Below are 23,328 nucleotides of genomic sequence, written 5' to 3' on the forward strand. Positions count from 1 at the left end.
GGGCTGGGTTTGTGGAAAGATAATGTGTAAATTTGGTTTTATCATGGAATATCTTGGTTTCTCCATCTATGGTGAATGAGAGTTTTGCTGTGTATAGTCTTGGCTGACATTTATGTTCTGTTAGAGTCTGCCTGAGATCTGCCCAGGATCTTCTAGCTTTCATGGTCTCTGGTGAGAAGTCTGGTGTGATTCTGATAGGGCTTCCTTTATATGTTACTTGGCCTTTTTCTCTTACTGGCTTTAATATTCCTTCTTTTTTTAGTGCATTTGTGGTTTTGATTATTATGTAACTAGAGGTATTTCTGCTCAGGTCCAGTCTGTTTGGAGTTCTGTAGGCTTCTTGTATATTCATGGGCATCTCTCTCTTTAAGTTGGGAAAGTTTTCTTCCATAATTTTGTTGAAGATATTTGCTGGCCCTTTCAGCTGTAAATCTTCACTCTCATCTATACCTATAATCCTTAGGTTTGGTCTTCTCATTGTGTCCTGGATTTCCTGGATGTTCTGGGATACAAGCTTTTTGCATTTTGCATTTTCTTTGACTGTTGAGTCAATGGTTTCTGTGGTATCTTCGGCATCTGAGATTCTTTCTTCCATCTCTTGTATTCTGTTGTTGATATTTGCATCTATGGCCCCTGATTTCTTCTCAAGGTTTTCTATCTCCAAAGTTGTCCCCCTTTGTGTTTTCTTAGTTGTTTCTACTTCTGTTTTTAGATCCAGGATGGTTTTGCTCAGTTCCATCATTTGTTTGTTTGTGTTTTCCTTTAATTCTTTAATAGATTTTTGTGTTTCCTTTTCATGACTTCTGCCTGTTGACTCAAGTTCTCCTGCATTTCTTTAATTTTTTTTTCCATTTCTTCTTTATTGGATTCTATCTCTTGAGTCTTACTCTGCTGAATTTCTTTAAGTGATTTTTGTGTTTCCTTTATACAGGTTTCTAGCTTATTCATTTCCTTCTGTATTTCTTTAAGAGATTCATTTATGTCCTTTTTGTATTCTTCTAGCAGCATCATGACCAGTGATTTTAAATCCAAATCTTGTTTCTCTGGTATATTGGCCTAACCAGGACTTGCTGATGTTGGAGAGTTTGGTTCAGATGGTGCCATATTGTGTAGATTTCTGTTAGTAGCATTCCTGTGTTTGCCCTTTGCCATCTTGTTCTCTGGCGTTAGTTGGTCTTGTCTCTGGCTGGTATTTGTGCCTCCTGTGAGGCTCTAGGGCTATTTCCGCAACACTGGATGGCTGGGTTTCCCCTGTTGCACATTGCTGATGTGTTGTCCTCCTCTTGGGTGACCTTGGAGCCATAGTGTGCCTTGCCCCAGATTGTCTGTGTGAACCTGGCGGTGCCTGTTTGCTCCTTCAGGGAGTGCTGAGGGTGTATGCTGCAGGACCTTTTCTGATTGCTGATCACTCTGCTGGGCAGCTGAACTCCCAACCGGGTTGGTGCAAACAAGGCTAGCCTAGCTGCTCAGGCCCTGAGTCTAGGCAAAAGCCTGGCAGGCCAAGTTCCGAGCAAAGTTCCCCTTGGGCTATGAGTATTAATTGGGTCTGTCAGGTGGCCAGGATGGTGCATGCTCCCTGAAAGTGCCGGAGAGTCTGCTGGGCTAACAGCCTCCTAGCCGGGTTGGCACATAGATGGCCCACGGAGCAGCCCAGGTCTTGGGGGCAGTCCAGGGCCTGTAGGGGCCTAGACCCCTGCTGTGTTAGCCACAGGCTATGCCTGTTAGCTGGCTTTGCCTGCTAGAACTCTCTGGCATCCTGTAGGCAAAATGGCGGAGCGCGTGCGCTGGGCCTAGCAAACAACCTCCTGGCTGGGTTGGCACCCCGATGCCCCCCCCAACAGCCCAGCCAGGGCCTGGGTGCAGGCCAACGCCCTTCGGGCTTAGACCCCCACGATGTTGGCCTCGGGTCATGTTTGGGTACCTCAGGCTGTCTGATCTCTCTGGTGTCTGAGAACCAAGATGGAGGCGAGTCTCTTGTAACTGACTGGCAGGAGGCAGAGTTCTGAAGTTGATGGATTTCCTTATATTGAACCATCCCTGCATCCCTGGATTGAAGCTTACTTGATCATGGTGAAGATCATTTTGACGTGTTCTTGGATTCCGTTGGCAAGAATTTTGAGTATTTTTACATCAATATTCATTAGGGAAATTGGTCTGAACTTGTCTTTCTTTGTTGGATCTTTTTGTGGCTTTGGTATCAGCATAACTGTGATTTCATAGAATGAGTTGGGTAGTGTTCCTTCTGTTTCTATTTTGTGGAATAGTTTCAAGAGTATTGATGTTAGGTCTTCTTTGATGTTCTGATAGAGTTCTGCACTAAAAGCATCTGGTCCTGTGTGTTTTGTTTTGTTTTTTTTTTGGTTGTTTGTTTTGTTTGTTTTGTTTTTTTTGGTTTTTTTTTTTTTTTTTTTGGTTGGAAGACTTTCAATGACCACTTCTATTTCTTTAGGGGTTATGGGACTGTTTAGATGTTCTACACTTGATCTTAGCCAAAAGGCCAAGAAGCGATGTGTTTAGATGTTCTATTTGATCCTGATTTAATTTCGGTATTTGGTATCTGTCTAGGAAATTGTCCATTTCCTCCAGATTCTCCAGTTGTGTTGAATATAGGTTTTTGTAGTACGACCTGATGTTTTTTAAATTTCCTCAGTTTCTTTTGTTATATCTCCCTTTTCCCTTCTAATTTTGTTAATTTGGATACTGTCTCTGTGCCCTCTGATTAGTCTGGCTAAGGGATAATCTCTCTTGTTGATTTTCTCAAAGAACCAGCTCCTGGTTTTGTTGATTCTTTGTATGGTTCTCTTTGTTTCTACTTGATTGATTTCAGTCCTGAGTTTGATAATTTCCTGTCGTCTTCTCCTCCTGGGTGAATTAGCTTCTTTTTGTTCCAGGGCTTTAAGGTGTGCCGTTACAATGCTAGTATATGCTCTCTCTAGTTTCTTTTTGGAGGCACTCAGGTATATGAGTTTTCCTCTTAGCACTGCTTTCATTGTGTCCCATAAATTTGGGTATGTTGTGCCTTCATTTTCATTAAATTCTAGAAAATCTTTGATTTCTTTATTTATTCCTTGACCAAGGTATAATTGAGTATTGTTTAGCTTCCATGTGTATGTGGGTTTTCTGTTGTTTTTGTTGCTATTGAAGACCACTTTTACTCCATAGTGATCTGATAGGAGGAATGGGATTAGTTCGATCTTCTTATATCTGTTGAGGTCTAACTCGTGACAGACGTCAACAGATAAAGAAGATCGATTTTGGAGAAGATACCATAAGGTGCTGAGCAAAAGGTATATTCTTTTGCTTTGGAATGAAATGATATATATATAAAATCTGTTAAATCTGATTGGTCCAAAGCTTCAATTAGTTTCACTATGTTCCAATTTAGTTTCTTTTTTCCTAATCCGTCCATTGAGGAGAGTGGAGTGTTGAAGTCCCCCACAATTATTGTGTTAGGTGCAATGTGTGCTTTGAACTTTAGTAAAGTTTCTTTTACAAATGAGGGTGCCCTTGCATCTGGAGCATAGATGTTCAGTATAGAGAGTTCTTCTTGGTGGATTTTTCCTTTGTCCAGCAAGAAGTGTCCGTCCGTGTCCCTTTTGATGACTTTAGGTTGAAAGTCAATTTTATCTGATATTAGTGTGGCTACTCTGGCTTGTTTCCTGAGACCATTTGCTTATAAAATTGTTTTCCAGCCTTATACTCTGAGGTAGTGTTTGTCTTTGACACTGAGGTGTGTTTCCTGTATGCAGCAAAATGTAGGGTCCTGTTTATGTATCCAGTCTGTTAGTCTATGTCTTTTTATTGGGGAATTGAGTCCATTGATGTTAAGAGATATTATGGAATAGTGATTATTACTTCCCGTTATTTTTGATGTTATTTTTATGTTTGAGTGGTTATCTTCTTTTGGGTTTGATGAAAGAAGGTTACTATCTTGCTTTTTCCAGGGTGTAGTTTCCCTCCTTGTACTGGAGTTTTCCACCTATTATCCTTTGTAGGGCTGGGTTTGTGGAAAGATATTGTATAAATTTGGTTTTATCATGGAATATCTTGGTTTCTTCATCTATGGTGACTGAGAGTTTTGCTGGGTATAGTAGTCTTGGCTGGCATTTGTGTTCTCTTAGAATCTGCTTGAGATCCGCCCAGATTATTCTAGCTTTCATGGTCTCTGGTGAAAAGTCTGATGTAATTCTGATAGGTCTTCCTTTATATGTTACTTGGCCTTTTTATCTTACTGCCTTTAATATTCTTTCTTTGCTTAGTACATTTGGGGTTTTGATTATTATGTGAGGGGAGATATTTATGTTCTGGTCCAGTCTGTTTGGAGTTCTGTAGGCTTCTTGTATGTTCATGGGCAATTCTCTCTTTAGGTTAGTGAAGTTTTCTTCCATAATTTTGTTGAAGATATTTGCTGGCCCTTTAAGTTATAAATCTTTACTCTCATCTATACCTATAATCCTTAGGTTTTGTCTTCTCATTGTGTCCTGGATTTCCTGGATGTTTTAGGTTACAAGTTTTTTGCATTTTGCATTTTGTATTTTTTTTTTTTGACTGTTGAGTCAATGCTTTCTATGGTATCTTCAGCATCTGAGATTCTTTCTTCTATGTCTTGTATTCTGTTGTTGATATTTGCATCTATGGCCCCTGATTTCTTCCCAAGGTTTTCTATCTCCAAAGTTGTCTCCCTTTGTGATTTCTTAGTTGTTTCTACTTCTGTTTTTAGATCCTGGATGGCTTTGCTCAGTTCCTTCACTTGTTTGTTTGTGTTTTCCTGTATTTCTTTAATAGATTTTTGTGTTTCCTCTTTCATGACTTCTGTCTGTTGACTCAATTTCTCCTGCATTTCTTTAAGTGATTTTTGCATTTCTTCTTTATTGACTTCTGTTTACCCATATTCTCCTGAATTTCTTCAAATGATTTTTGTGTTTCCCTTGTGAGGGCTTCTACCTTTTGATTCATGTTTTCCTGTATTTCTTTAAGAGATTTATTTATGTCCTTCTTGTGTTCCTCTAACAGCATCATGACCAGGCATTTTATGTCCAAATCTTGTTTTTCTGGTATGTTGGGGTATCCAGGACTTTCTGTTGTTGAATTGGGTTCGGATGCTGCCATATTGCTTTGATTCCTGTTAGTAATGTTCCTATGTTTGCCTTTTGCCATCTGGTTATCTCTGGTGCTACTTTGTCCTGTTGTCACTGGTGCTTGAACCTCCTATAATCGTATAAGGTTATTTCTGCTCCACTGTGTATAACTCTTGCCTTAGATTTGTCTTTATAGCATCATTCAGAAGGGAATCACAGCTTACACTGAGTGATAAAGTTTAATGATATACACTAATGGATTCTTATAAATTACATTTATGTAAGCTGTTATTATAAGAACAGATGGACACAGATGAAAATAAATAAGATCTTTAACTTACAGAAATGTTTCCTGATTTAGTTGTTATCTTTTACTATAAGCTTTTTGTAATTTCTTTTGTCCATGGTTATGCTTAGAAAGTTCTTACCGTAGAAATGCTGTTTTCATATATGGAACAATATACAAAAGTGTTTGAGTGTTAATGAGCCTAAATAGCAGATGCTAAAATAGTAGTAGAAATATGAGTATTAACTAATCCATGGTGATTTCAAATTTACACTTGATCACCCAGTGATCAATGTTTATTTCTTTTTCTGTCTCTGTCTCATTCTCTGTGTATGTGTGTGTGTGTGTGTGCATGTTTGTGTGTGTGTGTGTGTGTGTGTGAGAGAGAGAGAGAGAGACAGACACAGAGACAGAGACAGAGAGAGACAGATAGACAGACAGACAGACAAGAGTCTCAGTCTGTATTTTAGGGCAGCCTTCTGAGTTCCGAGATTGCAGGCATGAACATGGCAGACTTTTTTTTCATTAAATAAGAAATTTACCATTGTGCCTAATATAGTGGCTCATGCTTATAGTCCTAGCACTTGAGAGGCAACAACAACAGAATTTCAACAGAATCCAGCTTATTCTCCTGGTCTACATAGTGGATTTCAGGCCAGCCAGGGCTACAGAGTGAGATCCTGTCTCAAAGGGAAAACAAACTAGGGGCTGGAGAGATGGGTCAGAAGTTAAGAGCACTGACTGTTCTTCCAGAGATCCTGAGTTCAAATCCTAGCAGCCTCATGGTGGCTCACAACCATACGTAATGGGATCTGATGCCCTCTTCCAGTGTGTCTGAAGAGATCAATAATGTACTCATATACATAAAATCAATAAATAAATCTTTAAAAAAAGGAAAAAAGAGAAAAATGAATTTACCATTGAAATTTTTCCATGAATAATTAATGATTTCTCCTATTATAGGTGTTCATTATAAACTCATCGAACATATTTCTTCTTGAACCTGCAAATGAAATAAAAAATCTTCTGGATGAGCACACAGATATGTGTAAACGTATTCTTAACATTTATCGATACATGGTTGTACAAGTATCAATGGACAAAAAGACCTGGTAACAATTTTTTATCTTTTTGGTTATTGTTCTCTACTAAAGTATAGTCATTTTCAAGAATACTATCTATGAATAGGGTGTGTTGCAGTATTAGAGTCCTGTTATTATTGAATGAATCCAAATATTTTATATAGTAATCATGCTTATAGTAGACTGTCCCATTTTATTTCAGATATCCTTGATCAAGCTTCTGTAGCACCCCTCAGACTGTCTAAAGGTGCATAATTGTCACCTTTTCCCCAGTGATTAATACATACACAGAAATTAATTTCTGCTTGTGTGGATGATTGAAGATGTTGCTAGATGATTGACTGAACTTTTAAAGCCTATTTCTTCCCTTTGACCACCAAAGCTCTTGCTATCAGGCCCATTCCTACTTCTCTGTCCATTTTGGCCTCTTAAATCTAACCTCTACCTTGTGTGCTTCCCAGCATTGTCAGCTTGCTTTTTCCTGAGCATATTCTGAGTTTTGTTTTAGAATATCTTCTATCTTTTCTGTGGTCACCAAAGCCATTGCATGTGTGATTTAATAGGTTAGATGTTTACAAAAGGATAAATACCTCAAGAGAATGGGCAATACTTACAACATATAATTTTTTGTTTTTTTAATTTGATTATAACCATGTATTATTCTAACACAAGCTACTAGTAAACCTTTGAGAAGATTAAGCTTCCACCTTACTCTTTCTATATTTCCCTTCTATATATTTTTTATTTCCTTTTATACTAAATGGGTACTCCTGCATAGTTCTTCTCAATCATCTCTATTTCTAAATTATTTGTATTAATGGCTGTTGAATTGGAGCCTGATCAGTTATTATTAATCATAATAACTGATTAACTGAACCACTAAGAATAATAAAAGTTGTATTAATTTTGTATTGCTTACTTACTTGGTATAATACATTATATACTTTATATACTTAGTAAATTAAATTGAAAAGTAGACCTTTGAAGGAAGAGCAGTTCTATAGCTTGTGTTAGAATTATACATGGTTATAACCAAATTAAAAAACAAAAGAGAAATTATAAGTATAGACCCTTCTCTTGAGATGTTTCTCCTTTTGTAAATATTTGACTGATTAAATCACACATGTGATTGCATAATATATAGCATGTGAGGAATAATTTTATTGTATTTTTTCAGTATTAAGTATTTAATCAGGACCTTTCACATAGTAAGAAGTTCTCTGACACAAAATTAATAAATAACTATTGTAGAAATGTTTAATATTGTAGAAATGTTAATCCAGGGTTTCTACCCCACCTTTGATCATTCAGTTCCCAGATAAAAGACATACAACTTTTATTATTTACAATAAGCATTAATCAGCACAAAAGCTGGGCAGATCTATCCTTTATGCTATTCTGTGTGCGTCTCAGCCAATAATCCCATCATATGATTTGCCATGTTTCATCTGGGCTGCTCTTAACTCCAGCTTGCCAACCCACATGGCCGTTACTCCATGACTACCTATCCCATGGCGCTGCATCCTCCAGTCACTTTCTTTTCTTCCTGTGATCCTTCCCATGTTAAGCCCTGGAACACTAAACCCCCGCCTATGTCTTTTCTGCCTGGCTATTGGCTATCGGCCTTATTCATCGATCAGAAATAACTTGGAGGCAAGATCACATACATCACTTGGTTTTTTTGAGGACTCTGGTCTCTGGGCCAACCAGGTCTTGGGGGCCCACACTTAGCATTACAATACATAGTAAAAGACCAAACCTCAACAATAGCTATATGCTCCTTTAGTCCTTTTAGTTTTTATTTTTTTGTTCACTTTAATGTTATTTCTTGGTTTTTTATTTGTTTGTTTTTCAGAAATGATCTTGCTATCTATCTTTGTAGCCCAAACTGGCCTGGAACATTTTTTGAAGACTTATCTATTTATACAGTGTTTTGTACCATATCTCTGTGTGTGTGTGTGTGTGTGTGTGTGTGTGTGTGTGTGTGTGTGTATACCACATGCATGCCTACAGGCCAGAGGAGGGCACCACCAGATCTCATTATAAATAGACTTGAGCCACCATGCAGCTGCTAGAACCTCTGTAAACCATCTCTCCAGGCTGTGGCCTGGAACTCTTAACTCTCCTACTATAGCCTTCTGAGTGCTGGGATTGAAATTTTAAGCTACCACAACTTACTGATTTTGAGACAAGGTCTCTTTAACTTGTCCATCTTGGCCTTGACTTCGCTCTGTAGCTCAAAGGGGCCTTAAATTTATTGTTTTCCTGCCTCAGCCTCCTTAGTTGCTGAGAATTCAAGCCTAGAACTAACCTAAGCTATATATATATATATATATACACACACACACACACACACATACATACATACACATATATATCTAATGTATATTATATATTTATATATATAAATTTATAAAATATATATTATATTTTATATGTAATATAAATAATATATTTAATATATAATATATTATATATAAACATATAAAATATATATCTATAAATACATAAAATATATATAATTTTATATATATTTAATTTTAGGGTAGAGGGAGTAGAGGACAATGAGCATCCTTACATGTATTATTTTTTTTCTTTTGAGTTATTTTAAAAAGTGGGAACAAGGATGAGCAGTGGTGGTGCATGCCTTTTATCCCAGCTCTCAAGACGCAAAGGCAGATGGATCTCTGAGTTTGAGGCCAGCCTGGTCTACAGAGTGAGTTTCAGTTTCAGGACAGCCAGAGCTCCACAGAAAAACCCTCATAAAAAAGGAAAAAAAGAAAAAAAAAAGGAAAAAAAAAACCCCAAAACAACAATAGCAAAATATAAACAAAAAGCCCAAAAATCAAAAAGAACAACAAAAGTGGAAATACTTGTTAAAGGATGTGCTTAATTTATGTTTGAAGATTTATATGTGTATGAGTGTTTTACCTCTATGTATATAACTATACTATATGCATGCCTAGTTTCTTTGGAGGCCAGAAAAGGACCTCAAGATTCCTGGATTGGAGTTGCAGTGGGTTATGAGCTTCTATGTGGGTACTGGGAATTGACCCTGGCTTCTCTGCAAGAGCAGTAAGTGCTCTTAAACCACTGAACCATCTCTTAGCCCTCTAGCTTTTTTTTTTAATCATCCTTTACTAGAAGTGCATATAAATTATAGAGAGAAACATTTATTAAAATATTTGGGATATAATGATGCTGAGGATGTTTCTAAGATTTCACATGCATACTAATCACATTCATTAATAATGTGTGTTTATTTGAGTTAATCACAAGCATATTAAATGACTGGTCTTTGTTTATACAACCTGTGATAAATGGTAAGCAGATTTTGAATTATGGTCTTCCTCATTTTAAAAAGGTATACATTGGCAATGCAGCCTTTGGGAAGCAAAGGCAAGATGATTGAAACTTTGAGGCTTACCTGGGCTACATCTAGACTCTCTCAGAAAGCACCCAGAAAATCATATCAAACTCAAGTAGTCTCTCTTTTTTCTTTTTTTCTTTCTTTCTTTCTTTGGTTTTTTTTTTTTTTTTTTGGTTCTTTATTTTTCTTTCTATGAGGTTTGTATCAATGATGAGCCAGTAATCTTGCCGTGAAACATATTTTTAGATTGAATAAACATATTTAGTTTATTCCATATTTTTAATTGAAAGATATAAATTTTATTCTTATGTATATGAATATTTTACCTGCATGTATGTCTGTATACCACATGCATGCCTGGTGTTGGCAGAGGCCAGAAGAAGATATTGGATCTCCTTGGACTGGAGTTAACAGGCAGATGTGAGTTTGCCCTGTGGATACTGGGTATTGAAGCTGGGTCCTCTAGAAGAACAGCCCATGTTCTCAACTGCTGAGTTATCTCTTTGGCCCTCATAATTCTTTTAAGTTCCTTTAGAGCTGAAATCATAATTCCCAAGGCAATCACCCACATATTTATAGTGACTTTATGAGATTTTTTTCTGTATTGATTAAAGTTACTCTTTTTGTATTATAACTTATAAGTCACCTGATATATAAGTGAGTTAAAGTTAGACTGTAATAAGATGATGTTTATTTATAAACTATGTCATATAGTTTTCAATTCATACAGCTAAGCTAGAAGCCCAAGGTCAGAAGTATGATACTTAAGGTTTTTATCCTGTGAATAATGATTATGTTTGTGGTGTGCTGGGAAATTAACTCAGATCCTCTTGAAGAGCATAAAATGCTCTTAACTGCTTAACTGCTAAGCCATCTCTCTCTAGCCCCATTTGACAATTATTAAATCTTTTGTTCTATATGTGGGGGTGTTTTGTTTTGTTTTTAAATTGTATTGGAGATTACCTCACCTACTTTAGGCAAGTACTCTGCTACTGAACTATACCTCTAGCCTCAGGATATATTTTTAAATGATTTATTTATTTTATTACACCTACATTGGTGTTTTGCCTACCATTATATGCATGAGGGTGTCAGATCATTTGGAACTGGAGTTATAGACAGTTGTGAGCTGTCATTTGGGTGCTGGGAATTGAACCCACATCCTCTAGAAGAGCAGCCAGTGCTCTTAACTGCTGAGCTTTTTTTTTTACCCCTCAAGATATCTTTTTTATCTGTGTGTGATAATCTTTATTTGAGTCTGTGATCACTTCTTCACCCAAGTGGCATCTAGATTTGGGACATATTACTGCTTTATCCTTATTTCTTATAGTGACCATCCTTAAAGCTGTGTCTAGATAGGGCCTTTAAGGAGAAGACTGATAGGAACTTGGGCTCTAGCTTGCCTATATACTAACTAAAATTCTCGTCAGGTTCCTTTCCCCCTTTTCTTTTCTTGTTTCTTTTTTTTTTTTCTTTCTTTTTTTGGGGGGTGGAGGTGAGGGGAGAGACAAGGCCTTACTAGGTATCCCAGGCTGGTCACAAATGTACCACCCTCCTTTCTTAGTCACCCAGAGACTGCAGGTACATTCAGTATGTCCAGCTATTAGTCTCATTTGTTGGTATGTTGGTAAATTGGCTCTTCAAATATGAAGTGTGATTTTGTTCTGTGAGTAGGAAGCTCCTAGGAGAAATTCTAACATTCTAATAATGTTAGAATTGGTTCTGTTTCTGATATGCATATAGAAGATTTTAAAATTGTCAAATGGGGCTAGAGAGATGGCTCAGCAGTTAAGAGCTCTTTATGCCCTTTCATAGGATCTGAGTTCATTTCTCAGCACCCATTTTGGGCAGCCTACAACTGCTGGTAACTCCAGCTCCAGGGGATCTGATGCCCTATTCTGACTTCTTCAGGTACCTGCACACATATGGAATATACTCACATAGATATACAATATGCATACACATAAATTTCTATATAAATGCATATTTACATATTGCCTTTAATTAATTTTATTAGATATTTGCTTTATTTCCATTTCAAGTGTTAACCCTTTTCCACATTACCCCACTGAAAACCCCCATCCCATCCCCTTCTCTCTCTGCTTAACTCCCCCCCCCCAATTTCCTGACTTGCATTCCCCTATTCTGGGGAATTGAGCCTTCACAAGACCAATGGCCTCTCCTCTCTCTGATGTCTGAAATAGTCATCTTTTGCTACATATGCAGCTGGAGCTGTGTGACCCTCCATGTGTACTCTTTGGTTCGTGGTTACTAAAGCTTTCCCTGGAAGCTCTAGGGGTACTGGTTGGTCCATATTATTGTTCCTCCTTTGGAGCTGCAAACCTCTTCAGCTCCTTGGGTCCTCTCTCTAGCTGCTCCATTGGGGGCCCTATTCTCATTCTGTTGGTTGGCTGTGGGTATTTTGATCCACTTTCCAATAAGGATCAAAGTATCCACAGTTTGGTCTTCCTTAATCTTGAGCTTCATGTGGTCTGTGAGTTGTATCATGGGTATTCTGAACTTTTGGGCTAATATCCATATAAGTAGTTTCTTAATCACTGAAACTAAAAGAGAGGAAAGGACATGGTGGCAGGCTTCTGTAATCTTAGTACTACAGAGATGGAATTGGGGATCAGGAGTTGAGGGTCATTCTTGGCTATGTGGGAAGGCCAGCCTAGCTTCATGACACCCTGTCTCAAGAAACAAATAGGAAGGTGGGAAGAAGAGAAGTAGTATCTACCTTTTCTCTTTTCCTGAATGTCCATTATTAAAAACATAAAACAATTTGTTCCTGAAGGTATTGTTTTTACAAACTTCTGTTATTAATTTTAATAATTAAAGAATTCTAAACACTTAATAGTCTTTCAAAGATTGAATATTCGAGTTAACCTGACAATAATGTTATTTTTACAACAAATTAATATGAAAATTGATCATTAACCCAAAGCAAGAAGGAAACATTAACAGATCTTCTTCCTTTAAGGGAACAGATGCTACTCGTGTTGCTCAGAGTCACGGAGTCTGTACTGAAGATGTCGTCACAAGCTTTTCTGCAGTTCCAGGGGAAAAAAAACATGACCCTGGCAGGTCGACTTGCAGGACCACTTTTCCAGGCAATAAACATTAATAGATGGATAGAATTGGTTGATAGTTAAAGATTCACTAAAGCTGAGCATGTTAAAGTAGGAGAAAATGCTTTAAATCACAAGCCAGTTCATGTTAAAGGATCTTTTATAGAGCTAAATTAATCCCAGTCACTCTAAATACCCTTACACACAGCTTCACAAGCTAACAGAAGAAAACTGTTGTAATGAGTCACAAGGGTGCTTATTTTACCTCTAGTGTGGCATGCATATGGTTCAGAAAGCTGGCAGAGGGCTCTAGGAACGATGCCTGGGTGTTTTAACAGTCAGCTTATTAGGAACAGCATTTCAGCTTGTTCTATAACAATTAAAATGTAGTACATAATCAAGCTGTCCCACGGACTTTATTGTTCTTTGTTCTAGAATTTAAGTGTTAATGATATTTTTGATCATACAGAAATAACATTTTTCAACATAAAGTTATGTGCTGACTTTAAATGTACTATAAACTCTGAAGTAGGAAATATTCTTATGATGACACATTAAATGAAATTACGTAGTTAGGATGATTCTCTTTTTTAATGTTTTTTTTTAATTTATTATTTATTTTATGTATATGGGTACACTGTAGCTGTCTTCAGACACACCAGAAGAGGGCATTGGATCCCATTACAGATAGTTGTGAGCTACCTAAGTAGTTGCTGGGATTTGAACTCAGGACCTCTGGAAGAGCAGTCAGTGCTCATAACCACTGAGATATCTCTCCAGCCCCCAATTAGGATGATTCTTAATGTCAGAGGTAAAGGCCATTTCATATCCTTGGCCATAACTGTAACTGTTTACATTGCCTTTTGCAGTTCTTAATCTCTCACCTAAAATTCTCTGTTGTTCAATTAACTTTTAAAACAGAAACATGTATTATCTTAACTTTCAGAAAATTCCCAGTTTTCATAGCTAACCCAATGATTGGATCTACAGAAAGATAAAATTTAGCTTGTTGTGCAAAATAATTTTTTTGTAGTTTGAACATTTAGAGAGAGGATGAAAGATTACTAGTCACTTCAATTTTATCTTTATATTTCATTTGTGAATATATAATAATTCATTATCAAAATTTATGAAGTTAAAAGTTTTGAAAACTTATTTTTGACTATTTCTTCAACAATGGTATATTTTTAGTAGCAGTCCACAAAATCTCAGAGAGGTAATCAGTATTTTCTGCCCTCTTACAAGTAAGCTTTTGATATTGCTATTGGATTTATTACAAAATGCTCATGCCGGGTGGTGGTGGTGCATGCCTGTAATCCCAGCACTCTGGGAGGCAGAGGCAGGTGGATTTCTGAGTTTGAGGCCAGCCTGGTCTACAGAGTGAGTTCCAGGACAGCCAGGGCTATGTCTCGAAAAAACCAAATCCAAAAAACCAAAAAAAAAAAAAAAAAAAAAAATGCTCTTAATTGCTCTGGTATCTTTAAAATAATTTATTTATTTTACTTATATGAGTACACTATAGTTAAGTTCCTTTCTAGGACTGCCTCCTCCCTTTGTAATGGTGATACAAACTTCCAAAGTGTATAGTCATTTTCGTCTTTCATTTGGCAATATATTCTGAAGTTTTAATTTAAGGACTCAATTTCAACATGAAATAATATGGAAACATCTCTTTTATATAGCTTTTCTTAGCAATAATTCAATGTAGTATGAAAGTTATGCATTAGGGTACCTGTTCAGTCTGTATTCCTTGAGTACTAGGAATTTAGCTGAAATTCTTATCAGGTAGCAGTAATTGCATGTATTACTTTTACAACATGTAGTAATGGATATTATATGACTTAAACTTTTTCTGCTTTTGAGATAAAAATAATTGAACAATTGATTTTGAAGTCACACACCAAATAAATCTAATTATTATTTCTGAATATTTGTCTTTGTAGACGCTCATTGTTGCCTGGATCAAAGCAAATCTAAATGTATACATTTCTCGGGAACTTTGGGATGACTTACTTTCAGTATTGTCTTCGTTGACCTATTGGGAAGAATTGGCTACTGAGTGGTCACTGACCATGGAGACACTAACTAAAGTCTTAGCTAGAAATTTATATAGTTTGGACCTGAGTGATTTGCCATTGGATAAGCTCAGTGAACAGAAACAAAAAAAGCACAAAGGGAAAGGTAAGAATTGTTCAAAGATTTTCTATAGGAATTTGTTTAAATAATTGAGTTGGAGAAACTAGGCCAGGAAGAGTGCTGGGGACAAGACATCTTTTCTAATCTTCTTTCATTTATCCTGGAGGTTTAAAATTCCCAACCATGAAATGTGGAAATACACTATTATTTTTAAGACCAATAATAATTTTGGTAAGATAAAGAATGGTCTCTGTATATATTATGGTCAGTCAAATATTTAATTTAACAATATAGAATCTTTTATTTTAAATGATTAACCCAAGTCAGAGTTTATAAAATTTATTTACTTTTTGTATAAATAATTTTTAAATGTAATTGAAAGGATGATTTAATTTTATTCTATTTTTAAATATATGAAAATTACTTGGAAAATTCTCTTGAAAGCATTTTATTAGTTTAAACTACAAGTAAACATTCTCTAAGTATGAAGTAATATTTGCATAATATTAAATTGAGGTGAAGCAGTAGCATGATTATTATATAATTATCATGTGCTTTGTATAGTATTTTGCATGAATAAGTTGCTAGCTAGGAATTATACTTAAATCCTATTTCATATTTACCTGTTTATCCATGATACTTAAGTTTATGCCTATACTATTTTTTCTGCATCATTTATTTCTCAAGTGGCTATTATTGGTGGTTAGAAATTAGAAACTGTCACTGCCAAATGACTTCTATTCACCTCGTTTCTTACCTTTAGATAGTAGAGAATTATAATGGGTTAGTGTTAGTGATATAGTGTAATTTTAAGTCTTCCTAAGTTTTGAATATAATTTTTACATAAAATGAAATTCAAACAATCCTTGTAGTTACTTTATAATGTACTGTGCGGGAGCCTTAGAACCCACAATGGCATTCCTGATAATTTAAAGGTAACCATCAGGTTATCAATATAGTCTATACTAATATTGCATTTCTAGGAGTTGGACATGAATTTCAGAAAGTTTCAGTTGACAAGTCATTCTCTAGAGGATGGAGTCGTGATCAGCCTGGCCAGGCGCCCATGAGACAGAGGAGTGCGACGACCACCGGCTCCCCAGGGACTGAGAAGGCCAGGAGTATAGTGCGGCAAAAAACTGTTGGTATGTAGTTTAAGACCATGGGGGTTAGATAGATGCTGCCAGTGTGCATTTTGCTTTTGGGAGATGAGAATCTTGTATAGAAAACTTCTTCTCCTCCATCAGTAATCCTTATACCCCAATAATATGCCTTTGTGCCTTTAATATATGCACTCTGTGTTTATGTAGTTTATTATAGATTTCTTTTGTTTCCAAATTGACATCTTATAGAATTCAAAATTTTATAGAACTTGGATTCAAACTGCAGAACTCAAGCATGAGCTGGAATATATTTTATTAAGTAAATATATTCACAAACATGGAGATGATAGCAAACTTTCAGTATTACAATTGCATAGTCTTATTGGCCCTAGTAACTTTCAATAGGACAACAGGGAATTAATTCATATCCTCTACTGGCAGGCAACAGAGGTCAAGAAGAAATCTATGCTTTTTTTCAGCAACAACAACAACAAAAGACAAAGCAATTTCTGTAATGTAATAAGGGGTGTAGGAACACTTGGGAAGCACGTGTAGGCTTAAGCCAACACAACATAATAAGGAACTGAAAACTGTCCTGTTTTCCACTCAGAGCCATGTAATTTGGCCAAACTATAGTAGAGAATATAGTACTGGAAAGAAATATGAGGACTTATGCCCTAAGTTCTTTCTTACTCTTTTTTTTTTCCTCATTAAAAATGTAGGTAACCTTGGACAGTTTACTAAAACTTTCTAGGCTTTAATTTTTTAATTAGGGTGTATGTACACATGCATGTTCCCACCTTATGCATATAGAGGTCTGAGGACAACTGGTTTGAGCTGGTCCCCTCTTGCACCAGGTAGGGCCCAGGACTGAATTCAGGCTGTGATGCTTGAGCACCTCACTGTCTCTGCTCTCTAGGTTTTAAGTGCTTCGTTTGTTTAGTGGCAGTGTTAATACTTCTCCTGCCTGAAAGAGTTGCTTGATATCATTTCAGGTTTCCTGTCCACCAAACAAAAGCTAAAGCTTTAAAAGTTTTGCTAAGAAAGATACATGTGTAAAGTTGGAAAAGTCTTTGAAAATTTAAATTGAAATCCTGTTTGATGTTGCTTGTTAGGTTGGGCCTTGTTCTCTGAGGCCTGGTCTTAGAGTGAACCCTGGGCTGCCTGCAAACTCACTGACTTTGAACTTGAAAGTATTTTGTCATAGCTTCTTGAGTACTAGGATTACTGATGTGAACTACCATGACTGGTTAATTTCTTAATTTTTAAAATTACTTTTGTATAACCAAGGTGAATGAATATGCCTAAAATTTGAGTCTGGAAAAGAACATGCATTCTGTTAAGCCTCCTGTCCTTCTCCTCATCCTCTCTGTTTACTCCCTAGAGGCAGGCAGACCCTCTTGGCAGTTTCTTCTACATCTTCTGAAGACCCTTTATACACAGAGAGGCTTAGAGCATGCTGCCTATGTACTGTGCTTAACTGAATGTGGACTAGCCACTGCTGACTTTACATATTTGAATGGAAAAAAGTTAAATATTCAGTATTGAAGCACTGTTCAAAACATTAAAGATATAGTTAAGAATGAGTACTTGATCTTGGTTAAAAGATTGGGAAGACCCAACAAACAGCTGAAAGAGTCAGATGCAGATATTTTCACCCAACCAATGGACAGAAGCAGGTGACCCCTGCTGTTGAATTAGGGAAGGCTGAATGAAGCTGAGGGCAACCCTGTAGGAGGACCAGCAGTCTCAGTTAATCTGGACCTCCGGGATCTCTCAAACACTGGACCACCAAACAGGCAGCATACACCAGCTGACATCAGGCCCCCAACACACATACAGTAGAGAACTGCTGGGTCTGTGTTCATTCAGAGATGATGCACCTAACCCTCAAGAGTCTGGAGGCCACAGAGGCTTTAGAGGTCAGGTGGGGTGGAGGGTGGGGACATCCATGTAGAGAGAAGGGGTGGGGAGGAGGTGTGGGATGTGGAACAGTCAGAGGGCAAAAATTAATTTAAAAAAAAAAAAAACAGAAAGGAAACAGGCAAGTTAACAAACCTCCAAAAAAATTTTTTTTAAAGCAAGATAATGGCTTAGTAAATAGCAGAAGTGGAGAATAAGGCTTTGAGATCAAGAAGGCTTCTTTATTAAATGATTTAAGAACATCTATTTGAGTAAGCGAGAGAATATGGCAAGGATCTGTAGGAAGTACATTCTGGTTCCAGGAAAGTGTGAAAGCTCTGAAGCTAAGAGGGAGGGAAGGAGGGGGGAAGGGAGGGAGGGAGGACTTCCTGTTCTTTCTTTCTTTTGCTTCTTTTATTTACATAGAGTACTATGCAATATAGTTTAAGCATTGTGCTCTTATATAGCAGTACCTATAAGGTCATTTCATCAGTAGTCTCTGAACTGAAGCTGAAATTATTAGGAAAATTAAGTTACTAATTATTACTACATAAACTACAAAAATTTCTATCTTTGTGATCTAGTAACTCTTTTATGAAATTATAAAATGTAACAATATACTAATTTTGGAAAGAAGCCCACAGTGTTTGTTTTTCAAAAGATACTTTGAAATTTATATATGTTTATGATTTGAATGAACTCAGTTATATATTTTTTCTTAAGAACCTGATTTTGTGTTTGTTGTTGTTGTTAGTGTTGTATACTTGTTTTTGTTTTTAAAGACATGATGTCGTGTAGACCAGGCTGGCCTAGAACTCATTGTGCAGTTGAAAATGACCTTGAACTTGTCTCCTGTGTTGCTCATCCTAGTGCTGAGATTGCAGGAGTGTCACCATGCCTGGCTCACGAACATGATTCTTAATGCCTGGTCCCTGTCAGCTCTGTTTTCTATAAGTGTTTCTAATTAAAACTTTAAAATTGCACTACTTACTGTACTTGTATAAATGTGAGATACTTGTTTGATTAAATATTCTCTCACCTGTAACAACTACTAAACACAAGAGTAAATTATGACAAAGTTTCATAAAAGGACATGTTAGTAATTAGGAAGTTTTATTTGTGTAAAAATATGAAAATAGAAATGATTTATTAGTCAAATTTAGCTTCCTTAAGAAGAATTGCTCAGAGAAATGACCAAATATGGTACTGGAATTGCTTTGGATTAATGATACTGAGTATTTCTCAAGGTTTCCACTTGACAAATTTCTCATTTCTTGTTTTTGTTTGTTTGTTTGTTTGTTTGTTTTTGTTTTTGAAAATGTGCTAAAGGGTCTGCTGTTTTTTTTAATGCTGTTCCATTGTAATTGCTAATAATAGGCATTTTCCTGCTTTACACCAAAAGAATTACATTCAAAATGTGTGTTATGGTTTCTTTTCCTACAGCTTGCCAGTATTTGCTGTGCTGAAATGTTTTAATTTAAAGTTTCCTTCCTTTGAGTCTTTTAGTTTTCTCTGTTGCTGCTTTTTCTGTGACACAGCCTTTCATTATAGTCACTCTTCTTTTTTCCTTCCCCACTTCTTTCTTTTCCTTTAAAGCCATGAGAAGCCGATCCATTGGTGAATGTGCTCTGCCCTCGGCCTATATTCGCAGTGCTAAGAGCGCTCCTGTTCTGATCCATACTTGCAAACCCTTCTTGCCTGATACTGTTCTCACTCCCCTTTCTGATGAGCTTTCAGGTAGTGCCCCTCTGCTAATTTCTGCACCACCCTTGTCACTTTTTAATCCTCTGCTTTCAAAATTGCTAAATCAAATAAACTCTTCAAAGTTAATTTCTTTTGGGAGGAGGGTGGGAAATTGGAAAATATTTGAGAAATCAACATTTTGAGTTATTTGAACTCTTATGCTATTCTTGCAGTTCATTCTGGAAGTGCTAAGTTAGTGCTGTGCCAATGTCTTATAGTTTTTATGGTAAATGACCAAGTTGTTATGTTTCTTTTTTTTCCTTTCATGTAATTAAAAATATTTTTTATCACAAATGTCTCATAAAGACATGTTGACTTTTGATGTTTAAATGGTTTGATTAAGAATATGGTAAATCTTAGTCGGCAGTGGTGGCGCACGCCTTTAATCCCAGCACTTGGTAGGTAGAGGCAGGCGGATTTCTGAGTTCGAGGCCAGCATGATCTACAGAGTGAGTTCCAGGATGGCCAGGGCTATACAGAGAAGCCCTGTCTCGAAAAAAAAAACAAACAAACAAACAAAAAAACCCCAAACAAACAAAAAAAAAGAATATGGTAAATCATAAATATCATTTCCTCCCCATCTTCTATATTTATGGAACTAAGTAAGGGTGTATAGTCATTGGAGAAAATATATAACCTAATAATTACTTTGGGATTTATATTAGATGAAACTATGTATAATTCAAAGGATGAACTCCTTTTAAAGTGATTCCATGTAACCCCAATTCCCAAAGAACTTGAAAACCTGCTCAACTTTTTGACTTGATTAGATCCAGTGCAAGTTGGCTTGCATGGACTCAGTGTAGTGAGTTTTTAAAATTATACATACAACATCACTCATATAAAATATAGAGCATTTCCATGGCCCTAAAATTTCCCGTTACTATTTATTCATCCAACACAGTATTGCCTCTCAGTAATTTTGTGTATCTATAACATTAAACAATATCTTGTCTTTATCACAAAAACAAGCTTTAGTTGAGTTTAGTTATTGTGCAAACTGTGATAGTTTGGTTTATGTGGACATTATTAGGAATCTTCCCAGCACTTTGCTTGGGTGTATCTGTGACATTACTGGGTTTGAAGAGGTTGTGAATGGTTCTGAAACATTACTAGTATTTTTTGGTTTTGCCTTTTTTTAAAGCATATCTGTAGTTTCTAGTGGACTGAAAGATCTGTGAAAGAAGGTGTATTTGTGTTAATGTTATTTTCATTGAATATCCCTCTGTCATCTCATTAAGACCAGATTTCTAAATTAGCAGCAGGGTAACAATAATTGAGAATTACTTATATGTATGTATAAAAATATATTTAAATTTATTTTATGTTTGATAGTCTTTTAAGAATTATAAATGACAGAACATACTTCTGTTTCTCAAAATGGAACAACAAAGCATTCAGTTATTGGATATGTGCATTTTCTAGGTGGAATGAGATGGAATTACTTCTGAATAGTATTCTGATATTGTTGTTCTTGTTTTGAGTCAGTGTCTTAGTTTATAGCTCAGACTAATCTAAATCTACATAGTTTAGGCTGGCCTGAAATTCACAATGACCCTCTAACCTCAGCCTTGAAAATACTAGGAGAGCAGGCAAGCCACCATGCCTACCCTCATATCTGATATATTTGGGAGATAATCAAGTATTATTATTTTGAAACTATAATATTATAAATTAGAAATAGTTTATAATTAAATTAGTGTTTGATTTTGCAGTTAAATGCCAAAAGTAAATTAGGAAATTTGGCCTTAATGCAAATCTTGGCTGATCCATGAGATGTTTTCTTTTATCTTGATTTGTTTTGTTTTGTTTTTGAGTCAGGGTTTACTCACTCTGTAGATCAGGTTGGTCTTGAACTCAGAGATTATCTGTTTTTGCCCTGGGGAGTGCTGGGATTAAAGGTATGTGCCACCACATCCATCTGACCCTAAGTATTTGATGAATAATAAATGAGTAAATTTTAAGGCTACCAATGCAAAACTGTTGGACAATTAGATGACATAGAGATGGAATAATACACAGTTTAATGGATGAGAAAAAAATGGTACATAAATTTCTTAAATATCGCCCTTTATTCTAAATAAATCAACGAATGAATATTTTGTCCTTAGCTATAAATAAATATTTTGTATTTTCATTGCTCCATTCTAACATTGTTCCTTCTTAGGCAAATAGCACCGATTTTCTCTGCTTATGTCTAACTATAATTTTTAATTAAATTAGCAAACAAGCAAAGCCTGATTGATAACTGAGTTAGGAACAAGTGAAAAACTAGGTTATTGTAACCAGATAAATTCTTTTGATTCAGGATTTCAAAAGCATACATACTTAACTCATGTAATATAAACTATTTTTACTTATTTAGAAAAATTGAAAAGAATTTGGCCATTAATTCTCAAATTTTGGATTGAATCAGATAATTATCTTGTTTTTTTTTTTTTTTTTTTTTTTTAAAAAAACTGTCAGAAAGATTTTTTTTTTTTTGGATTTTTTTTTTAAAGACCCTTTGGGACTTCTAAAATTTCTTGTCTGAAACCTGAAAATTTTGACAATTATCTTATGCTAATTAAAAAGATAAAAGAATTTTATTTAAATAAGAAGATGCTTGACTTAAAGGAAAAACTCTCTAGTATTCACACCAGTTATTTTTGTACAGTAAAGAAGTGGTATGGGGAAACAAAAGAACAAAGACATCTGTACTGTAGTAGGCAGGATGTGTTGGGACCAAATCTCTGCTAATTTAGAGTCTAGTTTTGGTCTGTAACATAACTCATGAGTAAAGTAGTGGGCCCTGTTTGTAGACACCTTCTGTCTGCTGCTAGAACACACCAGTTATAGCTTTCCCTCCACTTCCACCTGTGCAGGTGTGTTCATTTCACTAGTGTCCTATCAAACGACAAGTTGTTCTACTTGAACATCAAACCCTGCCATTTGCAATTGAATCTCGTTGGCTCACTAAGGAGTGTTTGCTTCTTAAACTGCACCATTTGCTGCCACGTTCATACTACTATGATTGTTGTTCTCAGTCTGGACTGCTTCGTTGGGTTGGGTGTCTTGTGGGCCATAATAAGTGCTGTTGTTCCACAGAAGAGGCACCAGACCCTACTGAAGGAGCACAGCCAGCCCAGAAGCATCTGAGAAGTATGTCTGTAAAAGCTAAAGGAAAAGCGGAGTGTTCCTCATTGTTCTCTATGCCCACCTGTTGTTTGAGACAGTCTCATGTAGCCCAGACTGGTCTTGAACTAAGTATGCAATGAAGGATGATGACCTTGATCCTCCTGCCTCTGCCTGCCAAGTACTGGGCCCAGGCTAGGTTTTTTCTTTCAAAAAATTCCAAGTATTGCCTTAAGCTTCTATGTCACAATTCTTGCTTTGTTATAAATAAGTCATAAAGATTATCTTTTTAAAAGACCTTTTAAATATTTATAGATAATATTTAAAAGATTTATCAAGTGCCATGGTTTTTGCCTTCATTTTCCTCATTTAAGATAAAATACCCTCTATAGCAATTTAAATATTCAGAAAATATTGACATAGTAGAACATATTAGAACAAAC

The 23,328-nt window shown here is 36.1% G+C and overlaps 1 protein-coding gene across 3 annotated transcripts in view; it reads left to right on the forward strand.

Annotated features, from left to right (window-relative positions):
- Ralgapa1 (Ral GTPase activating protein catalytic subunit alpha 1) overlaps positions 1–23,328 on the forward strand; it is a 234,562-nt gene that overhangs the window by 76,309 nt on the left and 134,925 nt on the right. For all 3 annotated transcript variants that reach the window (XM_052185821.1, XM_052185824.1, XM_052185823.1), the window contains exons 13-16: positions 6,328–6,476; positions 12,800–12,929; positions 14,831–15,068; positions 16,007–16,168. In XM_052185821.1, coding sequence (XP_052041781.1) covers positions 6,328–6,476; positions 12,800–12,929; positions 14,831–15,068; positions 16,007–16,168 — 679 coding nt within the window. The remainder of the gene's footprint in view (positions 1–6,327; positions 6,477–12,799; positions 12,930–14,830; positions 15,069–16,006; positions 16,169–23,328) is intronic.

This window comes from Apodemus sylvaticus, chromosome 6, assembly GCF_947179515.1.
Source record: "Apodemus sylvaticus chromosome 6, mApoSyl1.1, whole genome shotgun sequence".
NCBI classification, from domain to species: Eukaryota; Metazoa; Chordata; class Mammalia; order Rodentia; family Muridae; genus Apodemus; species Apodemus sylvaticus.